This window comes from Mastacembelus armatus, chromosome 17 (assembly GCF_900324485.2).
Source record: "Mastacembelus armatus chromosome 17, fMasArm1.2, whole genome shotgun sequence".
Lineage (NCBI taxonomy): Eukaryota > Metazoa > Chordata > Actinopteri > Synbranchiformes > Mastacembelidae > Mastacembelus > Mastacembelus armatus.
This window is the reverse complement of record NC_046649.1, coordinates 9,811,593-9,830,361: the sequence shown is the minus strand read 5'-3', so window position 1 is coordinate 9,830,361 and position 18,769 is coordinate 9,811,593. Positions and strand designations below refer to the sequence as shown.

General features: G+C 41.0%; 3 protein-coding genes across 3 annotated transcripts; 1 reads left to right on the top strand and 2 right to left on the bottom strand.

The window, feature by feature from the left end:
- Nucleotides 1-238: 238 nt before the first annotated feature.
- Nucleotides 239-6,087, top strand: selenof (selenoprotein F). The gene is made up of 5 exons (XM_026313237.2): nt 239-392; nt 1,357-1,524; nt 4,784-4,847; nt 5,340-5,389; nt 5,592-6,087. The coding sequence occupies exons 1-5, from the start codon at nt 345-347 to the stop codon at nt 5,721-5,723; spliced, it is 462 nt and encodes a 153-aa protein (XP_026169022.1). The 5' UTR covers nt 239-344; the 3' UTR covers nt 5,724-6,087.
- A 1,499-nt stretch (nt 6,088-7,586) lies between these two features.
- On the bottom strand, nt 7,587-10,421 carry cldn18 (claudin 18). The gene is made up of 5 exons (XM_026314306.1): nt 10,202-10,421; nt 8,481-8,645; nt 8,090-8,261; nt 7,875-7,988; nt 7,587-7,677 (listed from the first exon to the last, which is right to left on the bottom strand). The coding sequence occupies exons 1-5, from the start codon at nt 10,419-10,421 to the stop codon at nt 7,587-7,589; spliced, it is 762 nt and encodes a 253-aa protein (XP_026170091.1).
- A 1,855-nt stretch (nt 10,422-12,276) lies between these two features.
- LOC113134674 (transcription factor Sox-14) lies at nt 12,277-13,002 on the bottom strand. Its single transcript, XM_026314146.1, has one exon. The coding sequence runs from the start codon at nt 13,000-13,002 to the stop codon at nt 12,277-12,279; it is 726 nt and encodes a 241-aa protein (XP_026169931.1).
- Nucleotides 13,003-18,769: the final 5,767 nt, after the last annotated feature.

Below are 18,769 nucleotides of genomic sequence, written 5' to 3'. Positions count from 1 at the left end.
CAGCCCTGATTGGACGATGTCTAACACGCTGAGCTGCTCTCGGACAGCAGGGGTCGCTCGTCTGTTTTCGAACCGTGAAAACAGTGAGGACGAAGAAGAAATTAGGCGCAGACCTTATATGCCAAAACTCCAAAACATTAAAACGAAGTGAAACTTTCTTATCACGTCACATATTAGTAAACAGTAGCTCAACATAACCTAGATAGACGATTTTCTGTCAGAAACTGTCAAAAGTCTTCAACACAGAAATGAGCTTTCAGCATTAACGGTCAGGCACGACGGGGTTTCCCTCCGGTAGAAGGAAGGGGTCCTTGGTAGTCTTCGCTAACAAAGCAGGATCCAAAATGTCGGGAGAAGTGTATTTGCTGTGGCTCTTCTCGCTTTTACACACGGTGAGTTTATTTATCAACGCTGATAAGAAACACACAAAGGAGTTTTATAATCACCACAAACGTTGGCGAAGCTGTCAGTTGCTCAACGTTATGCGCAGTTTTGTGATCCGCACCCCGCACTGTCCGGTGCTTCAACATGACGTGGCTCATCCGTAAAACCTGAAGCCTTCTCTGAGTTTATGCCTCATTAAACAGATTTTTAGTCAATCTACTTCGAGTGGCCTCTTGGAAAAGTGTGTTTAGAAAAAGACACCAGAGCGACCGGTCTTCTGTGTTTGTCTAAATCAGTGCCCCTAAACGTTTATGGCTACTCAGAAATGCAGGAACATATTTCCACACAGTTTAAAAAGAGCCTTTTTGTAAAAATTGGATTTGAGAGATCACTGATTTCCTGATTCAGTCAGCTCTAACTGGTTGCGTGTTTTATTAGCTGTACACTTTCTAGGGTGAACATACCTGAGACTGATCCTATTAATTATCCTACCTGTTCACATTCATGCCCCACAATAAAATCTGTTGATAACTAATAGTTGTTGATTGGTCATTTAAGTCATCACCATTTCAAAAACTACATGTTTATCCATGTCATGAGTCAGATTATTCTCTGGCTCTTTATGGCTGTTTGTCCAAATCCATTAAAGCTTTGAAGGTTACTGGAGCTCTGGTAAATTGTATTTATGTTTAGATGTGATATTCCTTAACACAAAAATCTTGTAAATTAATGCCAATATTGTAGTTGTAGCACTACTGGCCTTCAGGCCATGAAATGGTTAACTACTAGAGATTTGTACTCCTTACATTTCATCCCATCAGTGTTCCTCATTATTTATTGCACAATTAAACAGAATTATTCAAATATCAATTCCTCGTCTAAAGATTTTTAATGTTACATACTGTTATATTCCTGTACTTCTGCAAATGAGATCAATCAAGCACCTTATTAAAACTTTGTCTGTTTCTTCAGCTGTCAGCATACGCTGCTGATCTCTCATCTGAGGCATGCAGGGAGATGGGCTTCTCCAGCAATCTGCTGTGCAGCTCCTGTGACCTGCTTGGGGAGTTCAGCCTCACCAAGCTGCAGCCCAACTGCCGGCAGTGTTGCCAGCAGGAGGCCCAGCTGGAAGCACGCAAGGTAAAGAGAACAACAGTGTGCACAGAACAAACAAAAAGTAACGACCTATCTATATTTAGGCATGTCACAAAAACCTTTAAAGGCCACACACTAACTCTGTTAGAAATGCAAAACCATAAACAAAGTTAATAGTGCTTGCAAGCAAAATGATCAAATTAAAGGCAGTAGTGATTTTGTGTTGCATGAGTCTTGCCAATTTAATGATGCACAGCAGATGCCATTTACTGTGGTTTGCAGGCTCCTTAGTAGCAGTTAGAGGACCGCCACATCAGAATGTGTGACATTTATTGACAGGATTACGTCCCAAGGCATATGAATAGCTATTCAAAGCAACCTAGTGTTATCCTTCTTGTCACTGAGCTGCCACACACTAACTCTGTCACCAGCTGTCTGTCTCCAGCTCTTTGATGTTAAGAGTCAAGGCTCCTTAACTCCAGCCTGGGACGCCACATGAGGTTGAAAAGTCAAGCTCTGTGGTAACAATGCCTCTGTAACCAGTGAAGAGGTGTTACTGCGCTCATTGCTCCAGTGACTACAGCCAATTCAACAGGAGTCCCTGCTGTGCCCTGACAGATAAACACTTAGTCAAGTGGTGAAAAAACAATGTAATTTTTGTCTTTGATTAAGCAAAGCCCCCAGAGCGTGTGCGGTGTCCTAGCAACAGCACCTCGGAGAAGTGTAGTGCGTACCTCATTACGCCTCCTGATGATAACGCTCTTTCAGGCAGACACTCAGAAGAAAGATTAAGCCTCTTTCTCCTCACAATGTGAGTGAAAATGTCACTTAGAAGAGCAAGTGGCCATCTCCAGCTGCACTCGGAGGGTACCGGTAGAAATGACAGTGTCACTAAGCACATTTTCCCCCAGACAGCAGCAATTATCTGCCTTAAGAATTCTCTGTCTTGCAGTTGATACCAGTGTTGTCATTAAACCCCCTGAGAAATGGCTTATTGCGCAGCCTAGTCAATTAGTAAGATTCACTGAGCATTGAGGGCATTTCGGTTACTCATTTTCAAATGTGCACTTCTCTGCAGAGCACCCGTGCATAGCAGCACCGCAGCTCCCCTGGGTGCCACTTTATAATATATCCCTGTAGAGCAAGAAGACCTTTCTGAGAGTCTCTCTGGTCTGCACAGTGCAGTGTAGATGACAATAACATGAGAAGCCTCCATCTCAGGGCCTTGATCATCAAATGCTGCCTAAATAATTTAGACTGAGATGCTGCTGTTAGGCCTAATAATTATGTTATTTCTCACCCAGCTAATTTGGTTCTTTAATGATCGATTTGTAAATTCTATATACCGTTATCTCTGAGCTCTTATTTTGAAATGAAGGAAAAATGCATAGAGTATGTAAACTATTGTCAGCATTTATATAATTGACTAAGTACTGCTCATGTGATTGATGGTACATGGAATCCCACAAATACATCAGCACCCTCTAAGTATAAAACAAAGAAAACAGGACATTTGATCCTTCTAACCAGTGTTGCCTATGTGTCCAAGGTCCAGTATACTGTATCTTATTTCTCTGTGCCATAGGGCATTGTTGTTGACGGCAAGTCTCTCTGGTGACACTTGGTGTCATAATCTTTTATTAGGTGAACACTGGCACTGGAGTTTATTTCAGTTCAATCCCACAAAGCCCAGTCTGATGCCGTGAATTCTTACTTGGCAGTTAAGAGTTCAGCATCTGAAATTACCCACCAAAATGCAGCAATTACTCCTGTCTGAGTACCACTGTAAGAAATTGCTCACATGGTGTCTGCAGATCTTCAGAGTCTTTGAATTCACTTCCCTTAAATGGACTTAGATGGTATTAAAAACACTTATATTTCATAAAACTTTCTTTTTGATGTGGTTGGGTGAAAACGTCAGTAAACTGGTTTGAGAAGCTATTGCACCTTAGTCAGTACATGTCTATTAACTTAAATGAAATGAATCTTTTTTAAGTTGATTAATCCATACAACTTTTTTTTCAACCCCCTGTTTGGGTCCAACTCACATTCATTGATTATATTAATAGGAATCGTTGTTTCAGTGCTGGCAAAATGTGATTATAAATAAATTAATTGGCGAATTTATTGTCCCTGCAGGTTTTCATTTACATTATTTGATAGATATGATTGTGAAAAGGTCATTTCATTGCATGAGAAAAGGTTTATGTGGATCCTGTCAGGAATCATATATTTAGGCTTGTTAAGTGAGAAACATTTTAGGCCTGTTAATAAAATGAAACAACTTATTTGTGAGCCCTTTTTGAAGATGTGGTGGGAGGAACCAAGGGGCCACCCACAGACCAGGGAAGTCAGAAAGGATGGAGAGATGGACTGAAGCACTGATAGTTTTGGTCTTTTCATGGAATTAGTTGACAATAAGGAAAATATTACCAATGTTATCCCTTTAATATTTGAGCACAGGTTTAATGATCCAGAACAATCCCCAGCTAAGAAAAAGAAAATCCCTTAAAGCAGCATGTTCTGGCATTTCAAGTTATCATTATGAGCTCAAATGTCACCAGAAGGATAAAGCTGCTGAATATATTTTATCAGGACCTTTTGTGCACTGTTAACGGTTTGTGTTATCTTTTTGGTCAATTCCTTTATTGACTAGTTTGATTCATTGGTGTTTGATCTTTGAAGGCTGAAGTGGCAGTGCCACTTTTATTACCTCCTATTGATTTTTAATCATTGATAAACAGGGTGAGCACATAATTAAGCACGTTTCAAAATGTTTCCTAGTGTTGTCAACAGAGTCGTGGCTTGTCTCTGATCTGCCATTTGTGTTAAAATGACGAGGAGAGAAATGCACGTACAGCAGTGCTGGATTGTTTACAGAAACACCAGGGAAGAGAAGAAATGGAGAGCACCTTAGCTTTGCATGCTTAATTTAATTTGCCCTGTGTCCCAGCCAACGAGCCCATTTACCTCTTCTCTCTGAAGCGGCAAACAGAGCATCTTCTTGAAATACTGCTGTGACACTCCAATTTCCTCTAACTTATTGGCGTATATTGGTGTTGGAGGCTTGATTACATGTGAGACCTGCACAAACCACCATCCGTCAGCCCTGCTCTACATGCACAGGCTCACAGTTTAATGACGCCCAACGAGTCACCCTGACACGTTTATGAAACAGTGTGACTGAGTGACATTACTCCTCCAGGCCAGGCATCCTACCACCAGCAGGGTCGCAGTCAGTCACTGTGTGCAGGCATTGATGTGTGGGGGAACCCTCCTCACTGACTATCTTTCTGTATCACAGCTCTATGCTGGAGCCATCCTGGAGGTGTGTGGATGAAAACTGGGGAGGTTCCCTCAAGTCCAAGGTGAGTTTTCCACTGGGACATGACTATACTCTGATACTTATTTTATTTCTGAAAACAAGCTTTTACTGCTTTTGGAGAGATTCTATGTCTCGGTCAGTGAGGCACAGATGAGTATAAAGTGCATCCACCTATCTCTTTGTGCAGTAGGTGGTCTAAAGCGCCTGAAGGCCAGTTTTCAAACAAGCTGTTGAAGTTTTTTATGCTCTGTGTCGAGGGAGTAGACCTCCCATTCAGTGTCGGGTTACGCTGATGGAGTTAGGGCAGCTCGCCTCAGTAGCTGTCTGATGCCCTGTCTGGGCCATATGGCTGTGATTTGTTTATTTCAGCTGTGCCCCTCCTGTTTCTCAGCTGTATCCTCCACCGTTAACGCTACATTCTCAGGAGGTTTCGCAGTTGTCAGTGATTCCAGACGTCAGGACAAAAATAGAAAGGCTAATTGACTGATTTGTTATATTTGCCTCACAAACTTTTTATTTTTTTTAATCTCCTCAGCTTTTGTCAGGAGTGACAAGCCCAAGATGTTCAAGGGTCTTCAGATCAAGGTAGGAATGATGTCTTATTATAGAGAGACAGACACATGAAGCTGGAAAAAAAGTGATTTCTAAGATTAATCAAATAACGTCAACCAGACGACACACAAACGTTTCTGTGAATATTTTTTTGATTGTATTGAAGGCAAATCTGCTTTCCTAACATCCCTCTCTTTCCTTCTTTCTTTTCTCTCTTCCCACTCCCACACTGCAGTACGTGAGAGGCTCAGATCCTGTACTAAAGCTTTTGGACGATAACGGGAACATTGCTGAAGAACTCAGCATCCTCAAGTGGAACACAGACAGCGTGGAGGAGTTCCTGAGTGAGAAACTAGATCGGATATAGAGAAAAGTCCAACTTTTTTGGTTTTAGGCTTTGGTAAAAGTGTCGTTTCACCCAAATCACAAAGAAAACCACATTTAGCTATTTCTCTGGTCTGCAGATAGTTTGTCTGTGCTGGGAGGTGTCGACCTCTGATGTTTGTGCTTCTACCTTCAGATGAATTCAGTTTTGTTTATAGTGCTCACAGAACCAAAAAGTTACATTTTAAATATTCACCACTGCATCCTGATTACTGTACATTACATACCAAACACACTCCTTGGTATTCATTGGAGCTACTTTCCACTGAGGAAATAATGACACAATGAAATTTCATTCACATCCATTTTTATCATGTGGCTAAAATCTCACGAGAGATCTTTTAAAACTTGACCTAGTTGAATGAAACTGACTGCATGTCCAGAGATTACTGGCTAGAATAATAATAGGCTTTGCGGTTTGGGTGAACTGGCCTTATTAGGTATTTACAAATTTGTACACAACTTGGCCTTGATAGATGGTTGTTACATGGCTGTCCTCTCTATGACTCTTTTTGTATCTGAAAATTTTGAATTTCTTTTGGATTTTACCAAATAACTTACGTGAGAATGAGAAACAACATAATCACAGCTCAGATGGGCAACACACCCAGAATAATGATCAGCGTTACTGAAAAATCATCATTGAAATCTGTTTGAGAATAGTAGCTCATGTCCAGTTTTTTCTGTCTGTGGGAGCTTCCATCCCTTCTCTCTGATATTCTTGTACAATTATTTTTTATAATGCTCAACATTGTGACTGATGGGATTTGTAGGAGGAATGAATGAATTCTAGTTGCTCTCCAAATGCAGATGTTTTTGCTGAGGCACAGATTAGTGAAGTCCTCACAGTAAACCAGTGTTGGGATGTGGGGTCTGATTCATACTTGTGTTTTTCTGCACCTTGTGCTTTGAAGAGAAACTGGATTTTTTTTTTTCCCCCAAATGCTTTTGTGGAGGACATTTTTGTGATGTGGAGGTTTAAATATGCAACAATAAACAAAGTCTCTGATTTTTCTGTCAGTATCGTGTCCTTTAATCTGATGGAGAGTTCCACTTGTTACTACAGAACAGACGACTACTGTGCAGCTGTCTTGACTTCAGACTGAGTTTAACCAGATATGGATTTGCTGACATCTAGTGGTGTGAAACAGCACTGCAGCTTGGTGCAGTAAGGGGGCACACTGCCTACTGGTATCAGTGAGGAACAGTCATTGGGTTACTATAACTTTAAATATGTGCTCTACGCATCATGTACATTTACTCTGCTTTAAATTATGTGTCTTAAAGTTTTTCCAACAAGAACTCCATATAACTTATTTGAAATTCTCAAAACTGTCTCTGTGCCCCCATGTTAAAAAAGCCAGAACTTTCACACTTCAGCAGACAAATGTAAAAAACTCTTCTTTTTTCTTAATTTTTTTTTTTCAGTCCTGTATTTATTTATCTAGTCCTCTAACACTGGTTTAGAGTTATCATCATCAGATATGAATCTTCAAACAACATAAACCATCTCCTGTCAGGCACCCATACATCCATCAGTAATGACATTTTCAGAGTAATGGGGCACATTTCAGAAATCAGTGTTTTATTTTCAAACATAAAAATAAAATGAAGATTTAACAAAACTCAAGTAAAAAAAAAACTCCAATTACATACAATATGTGAAATATCTAGTAACCACTGAGATGAGCATGTGTAAACTAAATCATTTGACACAATCCCTTTTTTATTTCATCTATTGGACTGACGTTGGCGTGTTAGAAAAGATGCATTATTCAATTCATGTTGCATGTGAAAAGCAAAGAGTACAGGGCTTAGCAAACACAACCTGTCAGTGTGTTTAAAGTTACACATATCTCTGGTCTTTCTTGCCGTCCTCTGAATCACCCAGGTCGGTTTTGGTGCGGGACTGAGGTTTGTAAACAACCCCTGGGTAACTGAAAGGCAGGAGGACATGGCGTAACTGATGAGTTGTGATTATGTATCTTTTGACAAAGAACATAATACGAGTAAAACTGAGCACAAATCAGTCCAAAACAACGCACAGTGCTCAGCAGTTCAGTTATGCAGAGTTCACGAAGTTTAGGTACATTCACATCATTTACTGTCACTCTGAATCTGTGAGGAGACTCACCGTGGTTTTTCCTCTTTCACCATTTCCTTGAAAGCCAGTGACTTCAGGATGCCCCCAATAAGCAGGACGCCGCCTCCTATCCAGGCTACAAACAGTGCAGGGCCAAATGTGTATCTGGTAATGACAGATCAAACAGTTCAGCAAACCAAAATATAGGTGCAACATGCACATTGTATGGAGATTATAAAAATCCAAGTGAAACAATAATATCCTACGTGGGCATTCCTCCCATTCCTCCCATTCCTCCCATTCCTCCACCCATCCCCATCTGTCCCCCCATCATTCCTCCTCCTCCGTATCCTCCTCCGTAGTTGTTGTAGGTAGACATCCTGAAACTGGCCACGATCTGATTGGCGTAGATAGAAGCTCCTGCAATGCCACACACTCCTGACACAGGGTTACAGAGAGACAGAGAGGAGGTCGGTGACTGAAATAATCCAGTTAGTAAATATGTAAATACAAGCCCTTCACAATAAGAAGGTTAATAATTACTGAACTATATGTTAAAGGAATTGTGTGATATCTATGCTGGGATTGACAAATTAACAAAAAGTTCACATAATCCTTTTCAGCCATACTTGTGTTCATCTAAATGTCTACACATACCTGCGATGACGAACATGATGCCAGCAGTGAGGCTCATCTTGGCCTTGGTGGTGTCCTCCATGCTGTTCATTGTGAGGCACGTCAAGGAGAAAACTGATATCACCGCCCCGAGCACACTCAGCACCACACCCACTATCATCAGGGCTCGTACAGCCTGGAAGGCTCCTAGTGGGCAGAAAACACATGCTCAGAGGTGTGTAAAGTTAAACTGGAGCTATTCAGAGCTGGAGCTCCATTTATTAGCCCCCCATCCCCACAGAAAAAAGTTTCTAATACAAACGTTTTAAACTTTGTGATAGTTTGTGACAGTAGGTCTGTTGGTCCAACAAAACTGGAATAAAAATCAATATACCTACCATGTGTTATGTTTGACAATATAGTGTAAATCCCCAGATTAATGAAAGCCTCAAATTTATGGAAAAAAAACTGAGGATATCACATCAGTGTCCTCAGTGCTACACTACAACAGGATGTTTCTGAAACTACTGAATATTTCAGGGTCAAGTTTGAACAAAAATGAGATTCAGACTTCTTCCTGTTAGATCCTCCTCTGAAAAGATCACACTAGATTGTATAATAATCTGCAAATGGTCATTAGTTTTATGACGGAAACCCATGTAACGTCTGTTAATCTTCACCAGAGAACAATGTTCACTAATGTCTGTAATTGAACATCTACTCTCCTGCAGTAGGTGTGTTGCAGGAACCTGCCCTTTGCATGGTGTTTGTTCTGTTTCTGATAAGTGTGTTGACAGTCTCTGTCCACTATAGTGACCAGAATGCACCAGTGCTAATGCAAATACTGATAAGCTGGAACACGGCTTTGTATGAAGACGACAGAAACTGAGAGTAAAAATAAAAAATTAAAACAGTATCTGTTTAAAAAATAAAATTTTACACTAAAATGCTGTAGCAAATTTTTTGCTTTCAGATTTTTGTCAATTCGTGTTATTTATCGCTTTAACATCTTAGTCAGAAAAAGACTAATTTCTTCCTGTTCTTGTTTTAACATAATATGTTTTTCACCAAATCAGTGTTTGAAATTGGGTTTGAAATAAAAAAAAAAAAAACATCCAGTATATATTTCCGCACTGCATGACAGGAAGAAATATTTTTTGATTTCAGCAATTCAGTGGAGCCACAAAATGTCTTTGAGGGACACTTGTAAACCCAGACAGATGCTAAACTTCACTTCTACAATTAAAGGGCTTCTCACACAGCTCAAGTGGTGAAACCTTCAGTCAACTCATTATCCTTTTTGTTTTTATAGGACATTTTACCAATATGTGGAAACACATCTCTGTTTCTGTGAAAAAAACACACACAGGGAAGAGTTTCTGCACCTGCCTTGTTCTTTAAGAAGAACTACAGCAGATAGGCCCTGTTGAGGTGAGACAACTTCCTGCTAACACTGGTACTGGAGAATCACGTTTTAACACTGTTTGGTTACAACTTTTTTATACTTCCGTTAGTTGCTGCATCATTATTTCTGCATGAGAGAAAGATCAGCAAACATCAGGTAATATCTTCTGAAAGCAGAAAAGGCTAGGCCTGGGCTGCTTTAGTTCACTCAGTAAGGAAAAACCCATGAGGCTTTGGTCCTGACGTTGATGGAGACTCATCCTGAACACAGTTTTAATAAGTTTAATTATTAGTACAGCAAATAATGTAGACTAATTTGGATGTAACGAACTGCTGAAAATATTAGAATCATTTCCCACCTGAGAAGCCCAGGAGGCCATAGAGCGGGCGGCACTCAGTGAATCCAGAGGAAGCGGTCTCACAGTCCTGCCACAGACCTTTGTAGGTATAAACAGACGTCACCACGTCTCCCTGCCTGTCCTTGACACTCCATTTGTTCATGGCAGTGGCTACGATGAGAGCTGCTGCCCCAATCAGACCCAGGACGAATCCACCGTTCTGCAGGACTGAAGGCGCCATTGTCGTCTCAGATGTTAGACAATAAACTCAGAGGCACAGAGCCCGTGTGTGTGTGTGTAGGATGGTTTGTGCCTGGTTTAAGTAGATCCTAAAACTTAAAGTATAGCTGCATATGTGAAGAAGGCGTCAAAGGTGAGCAGGTGTCCAGGCAGAGAATGAAACTGGGCAAAGCGTCACTTTGTAGTGATGGTGGCGTTGGGTGGAGGTGGCTGGGTTTCACCCAGTGGGCGATACAGCAGTATGGGTTGGGCTACCTTGTGTTGAGAGGTGTGGACACAGTGGTGATAGGTGAACCTGGCACTTAAATGAGAACTGACTGCTTAAATGCAAATATAGAAAACTGAAACACTGACTCCATGGGACTTTTGGGAAACAACCAGTCATTGGTTAGTGAGTAATTAATGCAGCAATTCAAAATACCAGCAATCAGCTAAAACCAAAACAGCACCGCTGAAAGATGTGCATGCAAACACAGACAGGCCACATGAGTGTGTCAGTCAGACAGGCCTAACCCCATGGGCTGTCAGGAAGGAAGGAAAGACCTGGACACAAATGTAAAAGATCATATCACATCTAAAATGGTATTTTAAAATGAAGGACAACAAACTCAACCAGTAATGTAAAACATTTTTCACACCCACAGGGACGACAAGCTCAGTTACAGAGATGCAGTTACTGAGATTTGATGTTTTTCTACAAGTTGAGTCCTCAACAGGAAAGGTCACTTCATCCTAAAAACCTTCCGCTCATGGTCATCCAGAACAGTCAAGCGAAAACCCACAGACCGAGGCTTTAGGATTCTGACCCTGATGTCCGTATTCAGCTGAGCACATTTGTTGCATTGCTGCTGTGCATTGTGCACTGTATGATGAAGGCAAACAGACCAGATGCCCTCTGGAATGACCCAAACATCCTGATGTTGCACCAGCCTGTGTGATAGTAGTTGGCTATAGGACGTGGATGATGAGTTGTCATACATGGAAACTAAAGCACAGCGGTTTCAGTGGGAGGACTCGTGTCCTGTTACTGACTGTGAAACAAACAGTATTTTCATGATTCAACTTCTCACCTTATCGCTTTGTCAACAGCTGAGGAGAAGTTTCTATTCTTCTCTTATCGTCGCTCTGACTCGCTCTTGCTCACAAACACACACTGACACATACAGTAGCCACCAAACATCATGGGACTAGAGAAGTTAATCCAGGTAATCTCTTAATGCCAGATGCTGTGGACTTCTGGTTTTTGCATCATGTTAATAACTGTGATCTTTGGGTAAGTCTTATCAGGAGACTAAAAGTCTGTTTAAATAAGAGCACTCAGGAACATGGAAACAAGATTCATTTAGTAATACTAACAAAGGTCTGACATAAAAGTACATCTGAGTGACAGTAAAAAAAAAAAAAACATTTATTATCTCCTCTAGACAATTATTCCAGATATATCGTCTACCCATTTATGACCTCAGGAGCTTGATGTGTATCTGTTATTGCACTGTCAGGTGGTGTTTGGATTGTTTTTTTTTATCAGTAAATTTAATACTTTGTTATGCGTGATAAATGTTAAATTATTAATTAATTTAACGTGTTTTGGCTTCATTTTGCTGCCAAAAGAGAAATGAGATTGTATCTTCATATTATGGCTCAAATCTTTAATAAGAAGTAATATAGGGAATTATAGTGCGGTTTTGGTGCCAGGTAAACATCAGGTTATGGTATTTTGAATGTTTGTAATAGCTGCGGAAACACAATATTCCCCTTTAAAGCAAAGTTGTCGTTTTTCTGTGATATTTGTAGGATAAAAAAGTGTATGTTAGGCCGGTTTGTTTGTCCTGTGAGCAAACTTTGCACGACATGGTTCACACACTGGAGCTGGGGGCAGTAAACGGGTCCATGCCGCTCTTGGTCATCCCTCCGGGGAAGAGAATATATGCCACCTGAGGCTGTAAACTGGCCGCAGACCAGGCGCTACAGTTACATGGTACCACGTATCCCGGGCTGGAGGGTGACAGGTGGGTGTGGGTGTGCTGTCCGGGGCAAACCATCCCCCCGATCCCCCCGCTCTGATATCCAAACGCGTGCGCGCTGTACGGCAGAGCGCCCGCAGCCAGAGTGTGCGGTATCTCCGCCATCCGCTGGACCGCTCCGGTGCCGAACTGCGCCACCGGCTCCCGCAGTGAGAAGGAAGGAGAGGAGGAGGCGGAAGCGAGGAAAGCTCTGGTTTTATCCCCGGGGACGAGAAACGAGTCCATGGAAAATCCCTTCAGGTGCTCCGCTGCATCCCCGAGTAATGACGGCAGCGGGAAAACAAAACGATCCCTCTTCAGGAGACTCTTAGGTTTGCGCCGAGGTCTGTACTTATAGTCTGGGTGCTCCTTCATGTGCTGAGCCCGCAGCCTCTTGGCCTCGTCGATATACGGACGTTTCTCAGAGTCGGAGAGCAGCTTCCACTGCGCGCCGAGTCTCTTGCTGATTTCAGAGTTGTGCATCTTCGGGTTTTCCTGGGCCATCTTTCTCCTCTGGCCTCTGGACCACACCATGAAGGCGTTCATGGGTCTCTTGATGTGATCTAAAGGTTTTGCCATTTCAGGAAGTGACACATTAATTAAAACCACACACGGATCCTACTTCAGAGTAAGTCACCACTCCAAAAAGACCATGCTCCTCTTGTGCGTAAAAGGAAAAGTGATGGATAGATTCACTTAAAAAAGAAAACGCCCCTGATAAGAAAATACTAGAAACCGCAGTTTGTAATTAACTGAAGCATTTGCACCGAGTGGAACTGAAAACTACATAAAGCGCAAAGCCTGTGCGCATGAATGGGAGTCACGGAGGACCAAGTTGGAAGCTTGTTATGGATGATGCTGGGCATGTCAACCACTCATCGCCACACTGCGGACCAAGCCAATGGGAATGAGAGAAAGCACTGTAATCCCATCACAAAAAGCGACTGGACAACAGTTTTGAGGGACTTCCTCCTTCTCCCTCTCCAACAGTTTAGTCTCTCCAGAGCTACTGAGACAAATGCAGGCAGACAGGGAAGAGGGAAGGAAAGATTCTGCTGCAAAACATGAGTATACAACTAGAAAGTCAAACCTTTTGGAAACTCTACATGGAAGTTATCTTTCACTGCAGCTGCTCATGCCCCTATAGCCAATGACCCATATGGCTCATTTACTCAGTAATTAACTTTGCTAATCTATTTCAGAATATCTCAGAGGATGTGGCTGCATATTTTAGCAATTTGAAACAAGCTCATTAAACCAGAAATAATGAGGCTGACAGTCCCCAAACATCCTTCTTACCCATATAGGTAATATTTTTCTCCTTAACTTTTCTAACATGTTTTCTGAAAGTTTTTTTTTTTAACAGAGCAAATTGTTCAAGGAAAAGCTGGTTTAAAACAGCACTGGACTAAAAAGGTTTCACAATTAGTACCAGCTCACGTAGTGCTTTTTAAAGAAACCTCAAAAGAAATTATAGATCTGTAAAATAAAGTCTTACTGGTTCCCATCAAACCCTGCGTGCTATTGCAAAGCTCTCTCAAACAAACTCTGGTGGAGAAATAGTGAATCCTGGTGGTGCTTATAACTGTATTTGAAATACATTGTCACATGCAGAATCTAACACCTACAGCTAAAATAAATTCTGTCTAATATACAGAGAACATGACAATGCATGTGTTCCTCCATTAAACAAACTGAGATGAAAAAGGCAGTAAGTCAATAGTGCAAACTTGCCTCCATCTTCCACCTTTCAATTTTCACTCTTTAATACTTCCCTTGACAACTAATTTAAATTCTTTCCCATGGTGCCTTGCAGGTTTAGTATATATTAATATGTGTACAAGTGGCTCACCTCTGCCTATAGTCTACAAAATCAATAATAATCACCACCATAATTCACTGTCCATGGGTGACTCCACTGATTTGTTAGTTTTTTATAATTACTATACTTTATCCAATTAAATTAATGCTTAATCCTTCCCATGTCTTACTGAAATGACACTGATGGAGACTGAGCAAAAACCTAACCATAAATTATACGGTACACCAAATGTGTACACTGATAGTCAGTAGAGCATGCAGGTGCTTATGGGTAATAACAGGGGATTACTCAATGGAGTAAATACTCAGGAAGCTCATTTTACAAGGAGGAATTCAATACCGTCTTTCTGGATGTCTAAGTGGGAGCTTCCAGGTCGCCCTAAAGGCTCCTAAAATGGCTTGTGCAAACAGGATTATTACCATGACAGAGACATAATGTGTTTCTCCACAGACAGACCTGTGATGGTGACTCGAAGCACCTGGTTTAGGTTTTGGTCGCAATGATGAACTTAGATATCAGATGAGGAGGAGGCCTTTATTTCATTTACCTCCCACAATCATAAGCACAGCAGGTCTCTTCAAAGCCAAAATACACAGACATAAATGATCCAGTGGTGCAGACCTCGTCAGTGGCGCGATGATAAGATGTTTCAGGGAGTGTTTTTTTCTGCAGGTTTTCTCAGCACAGACGGACTGGAGGGATAAAGTGATTGGCAGCAGGGGTCAGATAGTTGATCTGTCTCCTCACTGCTGTGCTGTAATCTGCTGTGCAGTAGGTAGAGGCATGGCTCACAGGAGGCACCCAGCACACAGAGACAATGATTACTTCCACAGAGGGACCATGTTTTAGAGACTAACTGTCTGAGAACAACATGAGAGGTGGACCACATAAAGGGCAGGAAGTAGAAATAATCCTTTTCTTTGTTACTATCATTTGTCAAGGTTTGTTTTTATTCTGCACAAAGGATTCAGCTGTTTTACTTGGGGAAATATAGAAAGTATGTGTCCTTGTGTACCAGTCAGTGTTTGGCGTGACTTCTGAGAAAGGGCAGCATTTCAGCTCTGGAGAGATGAGGAGGAAAGGAAATGGGTAATAAGAAAAACTGCCAGCAGCACAAAATGGCTGTCGTAATCCGGTTATCCCCCGGGCTCTAAAGATACTGGTCCTCTCCTTAGGAGTCTATCTTTTCTTCTTATGTCAAAACTGTCCTCCATGCACTCAGGTGGATTAAGGAGTCACACTGCAGAAAGAAATTGACAGGTACAGAAAGACCTGGGGGTGAAAAGGAAATGAAAGACGACACACAGAGGCCGGCTTGGCACTCGGGCTGGGGGAGTGTGCCAACGTCTGACAAGAAGAGAATCTATCAAGTCAACTCAATGCTGGAGAAAAAAAATGCTCCTACTAATTTACTGCATTGTTCAACTGAAGAATTACTGGCAAAGATGATTGCTGATTATGGATCTCTTCTTGCTAGATGTTCTTTCCTGTCTCTCATTGGCTAAAAGTGTCATACAATAATCATGTTATTTTTAAGATGAAGTGAAGTATATTTAATCTTTTGTACAGTAAAAAACAAAACGCACTGTAAATACAGGCCCAGATATACAACCTTAGTGCAAGAAAAGCCACTTTACCTGTAATCAGTGCAACTAAAGTGTCTTTGATTTCCCAGAAAGGTTAATTGAGCAAGGTCTAAAAAGAATCTCAGAGCAGACAGGGTCCAGTACGGCTGACAGGACCTGGCCATGGCGACCACAGTCCAGACCATGAATCATCATGTGTTGATATGGGGCTGAATATGTAGAAAAGAAATAGGGGAGATGATGTGCAGATTTCACAATGAATGTTTGTAAACCCAAATATTGAAGGAACTATAGAAAAAAGAAAAATCACAGAAGAAGAAAAAAGTGAAACCTGTGTTCTGGACAAGTGTGTCCCCTGACTCCAATCCAACAGAAAATCTGAGGATTTTCTTGAGAGCAACAAACCTCCTCCAGAAAGAGCATCTGAAAATAACCATCTTTAAAGCATGGCAGAGCATCACTTCACAGATTTGTGCAGGACTGGATCATTCATGTCCCCGAGGATCAAATCTGTCATTAAATAAAAGCCAGGTGTCCAAAATATTTTCAAAATAAAAGACTGGTCTTTCACTTATGGAGAGTGCACTTGTTTCATCCTGTTCTTAAATATGGACTTTTATAAGGAATTATAAGCCACTCACCTATTTTAATCTTTTTTTAATCATCCGTTTTGAACATAATTGTCAAACATTACTTGTTCCAGCTTCAGTTATAACGACCTGTTTCTTTTCTTTTTTTATGTAAAAGCAAACTACTGGTTGTAATATAAATCTGCTTTATTATGTTTTTTGTTTATTTATTTTACAAATTTCTGACCAAACAATTAATCAATACATTAAAAAAGTGCATTATATGACAGTTTATGACAGTAACACAAATTTTAGCTGCAGCCTTATATTATAGACATCAATTTCCTTTCATTGTTTATTTTGATTTCACAAACTTGAATAAGAAAAAACACTGATTGTCTGGAATGATTTTTTAAGACATAACTTCTACTGTGTCTACACAGGAATCCTACTTTAATATACCATAGTGTACTGGTGAATGTGATTATATTAAAGTTCAGATGCACTCATACTTCAAATTTTGTCACTTCAGCTCCAAATAAATACCCTAAAATCCAAAAACTACATTTAACTTTGACAAGAGTTTCTAATACTTCTGAGCAATCCATTAAGAAACATTTTAGAGGGAAAATCCCCAAGATTTTCAGTGCTGTGAGGGGATTTCACTAAATCTTGTGCTTATTTTCATGATACTTAGGAAAAGTAAAGTGGTTTTAATAGCTTTCCCCCTGACACATTGATGGTGAAATATGCTTTGGCTCTGTGGCAGACAGCTTCAATCCTGAGAGGCTGAGAGTGAGAAGGTGAAGGAGATCAGCTCGTCTCTGCCTGCCGGTACACTTTCATAAGGCCACATCCAGGGTAAATTAATACACTTCCTCCAATATCTGAGGATAAACCTGAGGGCCACATTATCAGCCAACTTGTACTACAACCGAGTCAGCAGTCAATGAGATACATTTGCAACCAGGCATTTGTCAGCGACTCCTCCACAGAGGCAGGAGATTTAAAATGTCCTGCAGTAAATTATGTGGTACTTGTGAAGTGAAAGGTGCCAGCTAAGCAGGCGGCTGCTTACTTTAAGTGACGGATTGGTTAAAGGGGTGATGAGGGTGTGGTGATGGAGAGAAGAGGGAACTGAACTACAGGCGCTTTCTGAGTCAAGCTGCACTGAACTTAGTGTATTTAAACATGTTTGCATGAAGGCTTTGGCAAGCAACTGAAATCTGTGAATTTATAACTCTAATATGTAAATGATCTAACTGCATGCCAGTCCCAGACAAAGCACATTTACTGAGCTTCTGAAAGCCTGTGACAACACAAACATTTTACCAGAATGCCCCTTTGTAAGGTCTTTTTTTTTTTTACACCAGGTACTTCTGACCTTGTCATTGAAAGGAAAAATACAGCTTTGACAATCACGCTTCTCTGACTTCTCTTTCCTCTCATGCTTAAAATCCAAAAACAGAACACTGCAGTATTTACACTTCTGAATGCTGCTTCTTGAATTTCACCATGTGCTGATTTTTTAAATATTTATTTCTGTATAGCAGGAGAATCACCAGAAGCAAATGTCCACTGAATTCACACAAACACAGCTGTTTAATCCTTGGCATTCATCAGTATGTTTTATGTTAATGTTGTGCAGAAGGATGTTTTAAATCCATCCATCATCTATACCCTCTTATTCCTAACCAGGGTCACAGGGATCTGCTGGATCCTATCCCAGCTCTCTTTGGGTGAAAGGCAGGGGTACACCCTGGACAGGTCACCAGTCCATCACAGGGCCACATAGAGACAAACAACCTCACACACTCACACTCACTCCTATGGACAATTTAGAGTCACCAATCAACCCGACATACATGGTTTTGGACTGTGGGAGGAAACCAGAGTACCTGGAGAAAACCCACACAAGCACAGGGAGAACATGCAAACTCCACACAGAAAGGTCCCTGATGGGTTTCAGACCAGGAACCTTCTTGCTGTGAGGCAACAGTGCCAACCACTAAACCACAGTGCAGTTATCACAGTTCTATTAGCCAATAATGACAATGTAACTCTAAAAGCAGAATACCATTTCAATTCTCATTCATGATGCCAGTTTCTGTCAGAATGGAGACATATGGCTTCGAAGACAGTAGAAATGGCTCCACGAGGCAAAAAGACAAAGAGAAACATTGGAAACAATGATACATTTGGCTCGCTTGCTTGCTTCTTCTGTCTAATAAATGGGATTACAGCATACATCACAAAGCTATGAATTATTTCAAACTTATACTCTTATTCATACGAGATCAGGAACCTTTTTGTTTCATTAGGAGGGAGGGTACAAGAAAGAGGGGCCTAAAATACATAGAAAGTCACAC

Coding starts and splice junctions, on each gene's coding strand:
- LOC113134674 (XM_026314146.1), bottom strand. CDS start 13,002: ATGGCAAAACCTTTAGATCACATCAAGAGACCCATGAACGCCTTCATG.
- cldn18 (XM_026314306.1), bottom strand. CDS start 10,421: ATGGCGCCTTCAGTCCTGCAGAACGGTGGATTCGTCCTGGGTCTGATT. Junction 8,262..8,480: donor CATCATGTTCGTCATCGCAG/GTATGTGTAGAC, acceptor ACCCTGTGTCAG/GAGTGTGTGGCATTGCAGGA. Junction 7,989..8,089: donor GGAATGGGAGGAATGCCCAC/GTAGGATATTAT, acceptor TGTCATTACCAG/ATACACATTTGGCCCTGCAC.